The sequence below is a fragment of the Antennarius striatus genome, chromosome 7 (assembly GCF_040054535.1).
Source record: "Antennarius striatus isolate MH-2024 chromosome 7, ASM4005453v1, whole genome shotgun sequence".
Lineage (NCBI taxonomy): Eukaryota > Metazoa > Chordata > Actinopteri > Lophiiformes > Antennariidae > Antennarius > Antennarius striatus.
In genome coordinates, this window is record NC_090782.1 from 4,881,480 (window position 1) to 4,894,233 (window position 12,754).

General features: G+C 38.9%; 2 protein-coding genes across 6 annotated transcripts in view; one reads left to right on the forward strand and one right to left on the reverse strand.

The window, feature by feature from the left end:
- The window catches only part of osbpl1a (oxysterol binding protein-like 1A), a 31,767-nt gene extending 24,770 nt beyond the window's left edge, over nucleotides 1-6,997 (reverse strand). The window contains exons 1-6 of one of the 2 annotated variants that reach the window (XM_068319942.1): nucleotides 6,726-6,997; nucleotides 1,064-1,193; nucleotides 906-991; nucleotides 723-797; nucleotides 471-582; nucleotides 215-300 (exon numbers count right to left, since the gene is read on the reverse strand). In XM_068319942.1, coding sequence (XP_068176043.1) covers nucleotides 215-300; nucleotides 471-582; nucleotides 723-797; nucleotides 906-991; nucleotides 1,064-1,187 — 483 coding nt within the window. In that variant the 5' untranslated portion in view covers nucleotides 1,188-1,193; nucleotides 6,726-6,997. Of the gene's footprint in view, nucleotides 1-214; nucleotides 301-470; nucleotides 583-722; nucleotides 798-905; nucleotides 992-1,063; nucleotides 1,194-6,725 lie in introns of those variants that run through there. The other variant, XM_068319943.1, reaches the window with a different exon arrangement.
- A 273-nt stretch (nucleotides 6,998-7,270) lies between these two features.
- The window catches only part of impact (impact RWD domain protein), a 28,641-nt gene continuing 23,157 nt past the window's right edge, over nucleotides 7,271-12,754 (forward strand). For all 4 annotated transcript variants that reach the window (XM_068319522.1, XM_068319523.1, XM_068319524.1 and 1 more), the window contains exons 1-5: nucleotides 7,271-7,407; nucleotides 10,715-10,843; nucleotides 10,925-10,977; nucleotides 11,098-11,160; nucleotides 11,320-11,405. In XM_068319522.1, coding sequence (XP_068175623.1) covers nucleotides 7,360-7,407; nucleotides 10,715-10,843; nucleotides 10,925-10,977; nucleotides 11,098-11,160; nucleotides 11,320-11,405 — 379 coding nt within the window. In that variant the 5' untranslated portion in view covers nucleotides 7,271-7,359. The remainder of the gene's footprint in view (nucleotides 7,408-10,714; nucleotides 10,844-10,924; nucleotides 10,978-11,097; nucleotides 11,161-11,319; nucleotides 11,406-12,754) is intronic.

Sequence of the window (12,754 nt, forward strand, 5' to 3'; positions counted from 1 at the left end):
TAATTACAGTCTCTGCAGACACTCCGAGCATGGTTAATACTTTGAGGTCAAATTAAAACCTCAAAGCACTTATCTTTTTCATGCTACAGTAGCTATATAAATTAGTTCAAATTGCCTGAGGACATCCACACTATCATCAAATGTAAAATTAAAGCACGCTTCAGACTCCTATTATTTGGGAATATTAAATTAGATATCAACATCTGGCACTAACCAGATGAGTTAGAGATGAAAGGTTGCCTTCCCGTGCAGCTTCCAAAAGTTCCTCCTCCAGTTTCCTTTCCTCCGTTCTCTCAGCCGCTGGTATCAGTAAAAGGATTAGATTTACATTAGAAAATATTAGTTGATTTAAGAATTTATGTATTGTGTAGAAAAGATGAAAAATTGACATCAAAGCAGTAAACATGGTGATTGAAATTAAATCACACATATGTTTCCATCACATCTCTGAACTGACATGTTTCTCTCACCTTCTAACATGCTTCTGATCTCTGGATTCTGAGTGACATCTTTAGGAATCTGTGCTGTCCCATTGATGACAGTGGCACATGCATCATAGTGCAGCAGCAGCATGACAACCTCCTGATCAATATGTGATTGATTGATTGATTGACCAATTGATTGACTGACTGAATGGATGAATAAATGCATGCACAAAACCATACTATGAACAAAGAGATGAGAAATGGAGAGACTTAAAAACTGACAATGTATTCAGATACCTTTCTTCCTGTGAAGGCGGCCTTGTGCAGGGGTGTATCTCCAATATTATTGGGCAGGTTAACGTCAGCACCTGCCTGAGGAATGCAGAAACACACACACAGACACAAACACATTTTGGAAATACAATTACTGAGGATTTAAAGTAAAATAAAAACAAGAACTTGATTCTAATGAAGCCCTACCTTAAGTAATTCCTCCACAACATCTTTGTGTCCAAAGTAACAGGCTAAGTGAAGAGGCGTCCACCCAAGGTTAGACTTTTTCTTACCTGAGACAACAGTGCATGCTGTGTTACATCACACATTAAGACTAACATTATTCTCAGTTATTATTTATGTACCTTTGCAATTTATGTTGATATTTATTTCCTCCATTGTCTTGGACATCAGTAGCCTCTGAATCCCAGGTAAATCTCCGTTCCGGGCACACTGCAGGAACTGCTCCTCCGGCTCCAAGTCCTCCATGGATTCCTGCAGAAAAAACAAACGGTACAAAAATATGTTCTTTATGTCTGTGCTTCAACTATGATTAAAAATAAACCGAAAGACTAAAGGGAGTGGGGGTGGGGGTGGATGGGGAGCGTATTGTTCATCAATTCGTCATTCCCCAGAAATCTGCATAATGACAGTTGAGTTATGTTTCTTTATAGTTCATTAAAAAAAAATCCATGTAAATTCATGTCATGAATTCAGGTGTTAACTGCCTTAAGGAAAAACTGCTCTGAAGTCTGAAGATACAGCAGCAGCTACCTGCCAGATGGCAGCAGGCTAAACAGACTGCAGCCAATGTGCATCGTGACTTTTAGTATGCTTTGACACCTCACCTAACCAGTATGATTGATGCTTTGTAAATTAATAGCGATGATGTTTTGGACAGTTCCACCGACTGCAGAACCAACATGTCTTCTGCAGAGCATGGGCTATGGTAGTTTGTGTTGTTTCCAGTCAAAATTATTCACATTCACTGAAAAAGTTCATGAAATCTTTTAGGTTTTAATAAGAATTAGAAGTTTTTTCTGAATATCCTGTACCAGCGAGAAAATGTGCGGAGTGAAGCTGAGACAGCTCCCCAGCTCCAGCCAAGTAAACACAGGTGTGTCTTCATCCACTTTTTCCCAAAAACAACAGGGATCCTTAGTTTTCATTGAGCAGCAGCTCACTATGCATACACCAATCTCAATGATTGTTGATTTTGTGATCGCTGTTTGTAATGTGGTTCTCTCAACGTCTGGGATTGCAGTCACGGCTGTACAATTTATAAGAGCTGGCTGACCATGCAGCCCTGACCGACTCTGGTGTTCAGATGAGGAGGAGAGGAGGAGGAGTAGGAGGAGGTGTGCCTGACAATCTAAACTGGCTGAGCTCCGTTAGTGCAGAACGCAGAGTGTAATTGCAGAGTGTAGTACTCAGGCACGGTGTGTCGTTTTCTAATCATACCGAGTTGAAATGAACAAAGCATTTTGATGTGGGTAGCAGGATGAAGGTGACACAACAGTTCAAAAGTTTGAAATCACCTGGTGGTTTCTTGACAATCAGTCCCAATCACAATGGATGTGAAACATCTTTCATGTTGCAGACAGCCTTCTTACTTAATATATAGACACATTGTGGCTGCTTTACCCTAAGCCCCCACTCACCAATGGCCACTCAGATGCTGGTATGTATCCTACTGTTGTGCCCCAGGTTGTTAGTTGGATAAATTTTAGGAATCTGAAAATTGTTGTCATTCCTGCTTGATGAAGAACTGAAAGCAAAATGACTAAGGAGGGACATTAGGTCATATATGTTTTAGTCATCATTTGACATTGCATCCCAGAAAGGTACACAATAACATTAATCAATTGTAATAAATTGCTATATAGAGATTTGTCAGATGCACGATTTTTTATGCGATCTGTAATGTTTTACTTAGAATAATAAAACAGTAAAATATCAATCTTCGAAAAAAGGTAAAAGCTGAGCAACATATGTGGCAGAAACAAACAGGAGCAGCTTCATGTTCCAGGATAGGTAAACAGTAACGTTATAAACAAGGTGGGGTTAAAGATGCGGATTTATGAAATCTATTCTTAAAAACTTCAAAACAAAAAATAGAACATTAATCTGGGGTTTAGGAGCAATATCAGAACTATAGATTGTTAACAATTCGGTTGAATTCAATTCAAGGGGTCTTATTATGAAAAACAAAATTTTTTCAAGTCTCTACATGTACATAGTGATCCTCCCTAACCTGACCAAATCATAGAATCTAGAAAACAAACGCTTCCTGCATCAATAAATATTTGGAATCTTTTGAAATTCATGGCTGGACAGAATCGAAACGTTTGGATTCATAAAGCGTTGCATGTGACATCACGAGCGGGGTGTAATTGACCTGTCCTGAGTCATATTTGATGGTCTACCTGGATATGGGCATGGTCATCCCCGAGGTGGAGTTCGTTCAGGCTACAGTAGCAGTGTTTGGTAATGACCTGGCTCAGAACTACACCCTGAAAGTTCCTCGCAAGCTGTTGAAGTCAGCTAGCATTTGGCTAACTGGTTAGGTCCCCTTCAGTTTTGTGTGTGTGTGTGTGTGTGTGTGTGTGTGTGTGTGTGTGTGTGTGTGTGTGTGTGTGTGTGTGTGTGTGTGTGCGTGAGTATGAATAAAGTGCTATATTGATACATTTGTGCTCCTGCCCACTGTGACATAGGTTAGTGGACGGAGATAAAGTAGGGATGGCACCCGACAGCCAACAGTTCAATATACAATACTCATACACTTTGTCTTACCTCTTACTGGTAACACTTCATTAGATGGTGTTAGCTTCGCTCCCTTGTGTTAGCAAACGATCTCTCATTGTCTGTGACGATAGTCACAGACAGACAGCTTTAATTAAGTCCTGTCAAACATCAGTTATCGTCTCCACTGTTTTTTCTCCCATTTGCAAATACTGTGCGCTTTCAATTCTTCGCGATGTTCAACGGTGATCTTAGTAGGATCAGCCATCTCCTGTTTACACAATGTGTTGATAGAGGGAGCTTAGAGGCACGCCCATTAACACAGACCGTTTTAGGGCAGAAGTCAGTCAGTTAGTCATTTTCTTAACCCGCTTAATCCGCTTACGCAGGTCGCAGGAGAGCCGGTGCCTATCCTGGCAGTCTCAGGGCGTGAGGCGGGGGACACTCCGGGCACGACGCCAGTGTACCGCGGAGCCACATAGAGACAAACAATCACTCACACACACACTCACTCCTACGGTCAATCTGGGACCGGCCAATCAATCTGAAGCGCATGCTTTTGGAGGTGGGAGGAAGTTGGAGAACCCGGAGAGAACCCACGCAGACACGGGGAGAGCATGCGAACTCCGCACAGAGCGGGACTCAAACCTGGGCCCGCAGTGTTGTGCGGCGGCAGCGCTAACCACTGCACCACCGTGCCGCACTTTAGGGGGGGGGGGCAGAAGTGATTTGATCAATATTCAATCAAAGATATAGAGGACCACGGATCAGTTTGGGGCAAGAACTTTCAAATACAGCGTAGTTGGGCATCTTGCAGCTGAATGACATGAATTAAAAAAGCATAATATGGGACCTATAAGTTTTTAAAACACCAGATTTTAACACATCTTGACGGACTTTCCAGGTAAAACAGGTATAGACCTACTCTTATAGACTCCAACTGGTCATGAATTTAATGAACAAGCACTTTGGCAAGAAAGACAACAAAAATCTTTAACAGGCAAAAACCTTGAGCAGAACCCAAGACTCATAGTAGCAGTACCCATTTGTCTTGACTGACAGAACATAGAAATAGAGACAGAGCCAGAGAGACAAAAACAGAGAGACCGATCCATCCATCTATCCATCTATCTTGTAGATGTGATGACATAATAATTTCCTGTACAGCTGCTTCTTCAGCTTTGTAGGTCACGGGTGTCGCTGAAGCCTATCCTAACCGACCAAGGGCAAGAGGTGGGGTACTCTCCAGACACATAGCCTAAATATATTTTCCTAAATATATTACAGGATAGCCACAAATCTGAGTGATGATCAAAGACTATGTAGTCTTGACTGAAGCATAATTTCATTTTAATACCTAAATATCCTGTTCTCACAAGAACTGTTGCTGTAGAAATCAGACCTATGCATCCTACATTGCCCATTATTTTGTCGGTCAGCATCACTGAGTAGACACCCAGCCTAGTAAACACCTTCTCATTCAAATACTTCAGTTTGTAACACAGTCTTTCTGTTAAAAAAAAAGGGTCTTTACATTAAGCATAAATAAACTTGACGACATTGCTGTGACATCATCAGTTCTCTTATTTAAATTACAGTTTACATTTTTTTTTAGTGAACAAAATTAGTTAAGATGTTGGAGTGCATATTTTAACTGTCTCAATAAACCACCAGAATTCAGCTGGGGGAGGTTTTTGTATTGTACTGCTTAGGAAGTAAATCACTTATCAATCATCTGTTAAAACATGTGAGTGTGTCACATGTCACACGAGTCGCAAAACACCACTGTCTAGTGGATGGCTAGAACATCTGAATTATAATTACAAAAATGTGTCAGTCACCAGATCAGCTGTACAAGGAGGAAACAAGTCCTCTATTTCCCCTTTACCTCACCCTTGCCCACAAGACATTCTGCATTCTGTATCATCAAAACAAGCAATTCCAATAAATGACAAAACAAAAAAACTGTTAAACCTTGGTTCACAAACCAACATGGAAGAATGGTCAATGAAGGAATAATTGCAAATAAAAATTATAACCTGAAACAGGCTTACTTGGAATTGAAAAGCATGTGGCATGCGTAGTCAGGCTGTTTTATCTGATAAGTGTCTGTTCAAGAAATACATTGTGATGTTTTTTCATTTAAACTTGTGTTTATAGACTATCAGAATAGATGTAGATAATTATGTGGCCTCTGCTTTACATGCTATCACTATTAATTTATTCTGACATTTGATCTAATCTGTCCTTTGATTACCATTTTTGACTTAACAAGTTTGTTTTTCAATATTTGAAATTTTTCATGAATGTATATTGTCACAGTTTTCTTCTTGACTAGATGTGACATTGAAATATTGTGTTTTGCATGCTAAAAGTACTTGCCAGTTTTTTCTTTTCTAAGTAATTCTTGAAATTAAAAACATGTGTTGAGATATGTGACTGGGTAATTGTTCCATCAAAGAGACACCTCAGTTATTAACATTTAACATTCTTTCATTTGTGTAACTGTTTTGGGACCTCAAGGCAACCAAAGATGAATTATTCCCACCCACACAATTCCCTGGTTTATCTCATGGCCTTTGAAAGGAAGTCTGGCCCATAGTTTAGCAATCAGTGGACTAACATATAGCTGAATACAGTATATAAAGTCACGACAATTACAAAACCATTACTTAGAAGTACACTAAGATGCTTTTAAATTCCAAGCCTTAATTAATTAATCAGTTACAAAGCCAAATTTCTGTACAAAATGAGAGTTTTTATTTTTTTTATAATTACATTTTATAATTTAGAATAATTGCAGCTCTTCAACATTAGAAAATCTCACACAGTATCTCACAAGCATTCTCTAGCTTATTTAAGTAAGAGTTAAAACTTATGTCATTCCCTGCAAGAATGTTTTATTGACACTTAACTTAAGGAGCCTTAAGCAATTGTTTCCACTGTGAGGTCCGAGAAGCTCTGGGGTTCTTGAGGAGTCACCCAACCAAAACAAGACACAATCTATGTTCCACCATAATTCCATTCATAATTAACACAGTGGCGGAATGAATGACTGTTTTGTCATAAGATTGTTTCAAGTCTTGTAAATAAAATCGAAAAAAAAACTTAACAGAAGGTACATCCATGGACAAAAATCTCATCAAGATGGAGTAAAATTTGCGCCAATTTAGCGGTCCATGTGATGAAAATGAGTAAATTAGTTGTCGAAAAGATGTTAGATGAAGAAAAATATAAAACTTTTTGAATTAGGAAAAATGTATCGACAGCCATCCGGACACTTACTGCTTCAACCACTCCAATGAAGTCAACTCCAGCTTGTTCAGACTGGCCCTCTGTGGGGATGCATGTGATATTCTAAGCCGCTCCGAGGCGTTCCCTGCTGCGCTAGTAAATCCACAGCGCGACGCGTGTCATGTCATCCGACTTATCCCAACGTCAACCACATACTGCAGTTCTTCCATTTATCGTCCTCCAATAAAACTACCCTGACCGGCGACCATAAGTCATACCGCAGTGTCACCTTTACTCTGTACTCTGTTTTCTATTTACACTGTCATCAGCTGATCCCAGCACAGCGGAAGTCACTCACGCTCGGCGTTTGCCCTTCATAATAAAAGTCGTGACTGTTACTTTAAATAGTAATTTCAAGCAAAGTTACACATAACTGTCATAAATGAACAGAAGTTTAAAGTTATACTATTAAACTAATGTGTTAATTAGACAATACCTTCCCAAATATTTCTATCGAGTCGTTTTTTCAAACAAATAAAAGCCGGAAGTAAAACCCGCAAAAACTAAGCTGTGTCCCGGAAGTGGTTCAGACCTCAGGCAGATACTGTAACATATAGTTCATGTTCTTCCAGTTCTATAAAATCGTTGTTGTTTTTAAATTCGTAACATTTCATGATGAAATAAAATGGCTGACAGGATAAATCTGGAAAAGGATGAGGATCTTCAAGCTCAAGTAAGGCTCTTTAAGTAGGTCTTGACAACTTTTTTGATCTACTCAGACAGGCATGATCAGTGACTTTTGTTGTAGTGTTTGGAAGTGACCTGTAGAGAGCGACAGGCATGGCTAAGGAACAGTGTCATTAAATATCATTGACAGTAAACCAGGTCGGAAACAAACCATTACTTTTCTCTATCTGTATGACAAACAGCAAAACTGGAACCTTTGAGCAACTGTGCATTGACCATTAATTAAAGAGGAATAAAAATAAACATGCACTATAGGTTTGTTCAGCAATTCATTTAATAAATTAATATGTGTGCTACTTGAGGCTCAGCAGTACAGAGTTCACACAGAGGCCAACATCATTGCATGCAGCCAAAATAGTGCTGAAACTGAGAAATCAGACAATAACAGTCATTCAGGCTGTAGGGGTCTTGACTGGTCGCTGGAGAGGTGCCAGTTGACCTCTTGGACATTAATGAGGTACCCTTTAGCAAGGCACCTTGCCTTCAGCAAGACTCAGAACCCTTAAAAAATGCTCCCAGTGCACAGTTTTGTGACTGCTCACTCCACCAGTCTCTTGAAGTCTAAAACTTTCTCCAGGATGGGGATTAATTAATTGTAAATTGTATTTCTTCCTAAAACATCACACTGTCACCATCATACAGTGTTCTTAAATTGGTTATGTTTTGGGTGCTGAAACAGAGCCAGTATCTTATTTCAAAGTTTATTCCCAGATTACCCTTTGTTATGTTATGCTTAAATTTGGCAGAATAAAAATAGATTTTGTAAAACACCTGCAAATGGAAACCAAATTCATCCCCGTTGTTTATTAGGTTCATTATCAAAATATTTAGCAACTGGTTTAATTATGAAATCAAACAGAACGCTTTAAATACCTCAATGTAATATTTTTTTTCACATTCAAGACAACATGCTACTTTTAATGAATAGTCAAAGTTATTCAACCTCTCATTTTCAAATCAGATATTGTTAATACCCTGTAATAAGCTAAATACACTTACTATAAAAGTAGAGACCCAATGTTTGTTCTATTTTTTTCTTCCTTCTTTTCCCATTAGGGATCAGCACAGGAGGTCATCTGTCTCCATCTCAACCTGTCCCTTACATTTTCTTCTTTTGCATCAACCACATTCATGTCCTCCCAAACCGCATCCATAAAACTGCTTCATGGACGTTCTCTTCTTTGCTTGCCTGGCAGCTTCAGCTCCATTCTTTTTCCAGTATACCTCTCATCCTCAACCCAGTTTAATCCCAATTCGTCTATGTGATCTCCGTGCTGTTTTACCCAAACTGCCCCTCCAATATCTTTTTATCCTTTTAACTTATTTCATCAGGAGTTACCACAGCTGATCGTCTTCCAATACTCTCTGTCTCTTGTCTCCTTCCTCACACCAATCACCTGCATATTGTCACTCCCTGTATCTATAAACTTTCACATTAGCCATCCTTTATTCTCAGCATGGCAGCTCAATCATCAGCATCCTTTTCCTTACAAAACTTTAATCCTTCCTACATATATTTCCAGACTATATCAACTTCATCTCTTTCACTTTCACAACAAACTCTCCAACATGAGCTGTGTTTTTCATCTTTATTGTTCTTCATCCTATCAATTCTGCTCTCTCACCGCCACCTCCAGTTCAGCCTCCTGTCTTTCAGTCAGTGCCATGTCTCTAAACTATGCAACGTTGCTGGTTTGCTACCATCCTGTAGCTGTCCTGTCCCTAGCTGGGATGCTTCATTGTAGATCAGTCCTGACACTCTTCTCTATTCAGTTCACCCTGGCTGTACTCTCTTCTCCTCCTCTCTTTCATACTCTCCACTGCTTTGACAGTTGACCCAAAGTATCGAAACTTGTGTTATTTTACTACCCCTCTACTCCCTACATTCTCACTGTTTCGCCGTCCTCTTTCCCTTCACACAAATGTACTCTGTTATTTCCTACCCAGTTTTATTCATCTTTTCTCTATTGAAAAACTATACTTCTCCAGGTTCTCCTCAATCTTCTCTTTCACTGTAGACCACCATGTCATATTCATGCATTATGTTCCATGGCAACTCTTGTATCCTGACTGTTAGCCTGTCTGTCACTGCAAGAAAAGACTCAGAGCTGATCCTTGGTGTTTTCCCACCTCCACTTTTAAAACCTTTCTCCCGCTGACAGCACGTTTTGCTACTGTCAAACTTCCCTTGCGTATGATCATCCAAATCCTGTCCATCCTCATGAAATTCACAGAAGCACTCCATCCATAACGTCAAAACTTAAAATGGTGCTAACCCCAGAGCATAAGAAGAGTCATCCCCTCTCTGTCAAAACAATCTATATTAGAAACATTGGTTTTCAGTCAGTGGCATGATGCACATGTCATTGGTACAGTGGTTGTTTCATCAGAGACAGGAAACCAGTAGTGTGCAGAGGGTAACATGGATTTCTTCAAGTATAGAAGCTGTCCCACCATCTATGAGGTAGCTAAAACTTTGGCATTAGTGGACACTCAAAAATAACAAGGGTCCCAAAACAGACAGCAAAATAAACCAAGTTGGTTTTAGAAAAAGTCTTGGATCATTCTAGGGTGTCCTTCACTGTTGCTTGACTTAAAATATCTGGTATAGGATCTCCAGAAGATGGTTGCAGCATGTAAATACAGAAATATTACAAAACTGTAGGCATTTGTTCTGAAGGAACGGGCAAAGATGGGCTAATCTTCAGGAATGCTGCCAGAAGCTGGTCCCTGGCTATACATCACATTTTCAACAGATCATGTCATCTAAATGGTCTGCAAAGTACTGTAGACTTGCTTTTAAGCTCCTAAATAATCTTGAGACTGAAGAAGCATATGTGACACATTTACAAAAGTACTTGGAATTACTGTGTATTGTATTGAGCTATTTAAACTTGTTTAATTTGATTGGAAACCACTGCTAAATTATATGTTGGCCATTAAGTATCTGTTGACGGTTGAAGAACCCAGCTCAATGATTTTGTTCATCATCTGTTTTCTAAATCTCAATGGTACCAAATTTCAAAGATGTTTTAACCTAATCTAAATCTAAACCTTTATCCACATAGCTCAATAAAAATGACTAAATACAAGGGATATATTGGCACTGGTAATGTATATTAAATTTAGATTAAATATAATTTTTTATTTTAATTAATATATATTTATTCTTCTTTATTTCTTTTCTCTTAGTTTGTCATGCAAGGCGAACATCCCTTGATAAAGTCGTAAATAATGTCAACGACCAACCATGATTAATGTTTTTTTCTGTGTTATTGATTCCTGTTGTTTAGATTGAGGAGGTTGAGGCTTTATCTTCAATCTATGGGGATGAGTGGTGCGTTCTCGATGAAGCCTCCAGAATATTTTGTATCAAAATATCCAGTGACGTGAAAGAGTCAAAACTGACAGCATGTTTACAGGTAGACATAAATAATTATTTGCATATTAACTAGTGTTAGGCTTTGCAATTTTTTGTGACTTCGTTTTATTTTCCTGATCAGATAATACTCCCACCTGATTATCCAAGTGCATCACCCCCTATCTACCAGATCAAGTAAGTCTATTTGCCTTTCAAATTTAATCTTGATGTGCTCAATTGATATAACAACATCCCCCTCAACTACCTACTCCTGGCCCTACTCAATAATCCTTTATTTGTTCTTGGCTTTTGTAGTGCAGCATGGTTGCAAGGCCCTGAGAGAGCCAAATTGGCAAACAGCCTTGAAGACCTCTATGTGTGAGTGCTTCTTGTAATTTTGGACTTCACAAGGAGGTACTGCTCACTGATATTAGCCACAACAAAAGATTTTTAGGGTTGTTTCCAGAGTGCAATTTCTGTCTAGTCTATTTCTCTTGGAGAGTCCACTTTCAAAAGGAAATATTTAATTTTCAACAGGGAGCATGTGGGGGAGAGCATCCTGTACCTCTGGGTGGAAAAAATTAGGGAATTTCTCTTGGAGAAATCCCAGGACTCTGAAACAGGTGAGACGTGAAAAATTCATGCTTGGGGAGTATGCTTCCAGAATTCAAACTTGATTTAAATTATACTTGGTATATTTATAAGTCCAGACACGTCAAGAGAAGTCTTTTATTTTTGCACCATTTTTTGACCATGCCCTGAAATTTTAAGTCTACTGTGGTTTCACATATCAATTATGGAGCACACAGTTTGCAATAACAGAGGGAGATTCTGTCCTAAATTTGTATTAGCTCTGTAAGCAATGGGAAATTTTACACCAAAAGGAGCAAACCCATCTTTCTCGTTTCCAGCTATACTTGCAGCTTAAACAAGCACCTAATAGCTATCTTTTTGTTTTTTCAAATGACTTGCTTTAAAAGCAAACACCTTGTTAAATAATGTTACAATAATTCTGTAATGTCAAGTACTACTCCATGAAAGTTATACTTTGGTTACTGAAGGTTTTTATGTTTGGCTTTTGGTTTGTTGATATTTTTCTAAACGTTTTGGGTGGATTTGCATGAAAAGATTTATCAAAAATATCTCTGAGGGAAAGGAACAGTGAATGGCCTGGATATGTATGTGGATAAAGAAATTGTTTCGAACATTTCTTCACCATTGTGAAATATAGATATCCTGTGAAATGTCTTTGTTGCAGTTGCTAGGCTCTGACTGGACGATGTCATTTTAAAGATGGGGTTAGCAACAATTGATTTGCTGCATTCCCACCAGTCGAGATGCATGACAACATCCACACATATTAACAACTCTGCTCTGATTAAGCCTACTGTTAATCATTTGGTCATTCATTGATTAGATCTTTTTGATTAATATATATTCACATGTACAAGATTTTACCTCAGTATGACTGCTTTGTCTTAAAGTTGGTGGGCCATAACATTTGTGTGTGTTACAGCTTTGTGAGGTGGTCGTAAGTCATGATAAGATGAGCACAAAGGACTTCAGATGCATTAAAACACCCGTCTTTCTCTGACTTTGAGTGACTGCCTTGAATTAAGATCAGTATCTATGTAATGCCTTCTGTTACCCTGACAGAATCTTTTAAACGAGTAAAAGGTACTGAAATGAAAGATCTTGTACTCCTGTCACTTTGTAAGGTTATCTATCGCCAAGCTCAGCAGTAATTACTATCGAGGTAGACACTTTCTTTTGGCCACCAAGACTGAAGAACATTGACTGTCCTCTTGGTTGTCTTGCATAAATGGCCCCCTCTGTGATTTACGTGCTAGTAAGTATAGCTGATCACAACACCTAGGTTTAGTGCAGTGGGACTGATTGCTTATTCCCATTCACATGATGAAGGCACAATGGGCAGAGGGCAATGAAAACAGAAGTGATGAAATACACATTC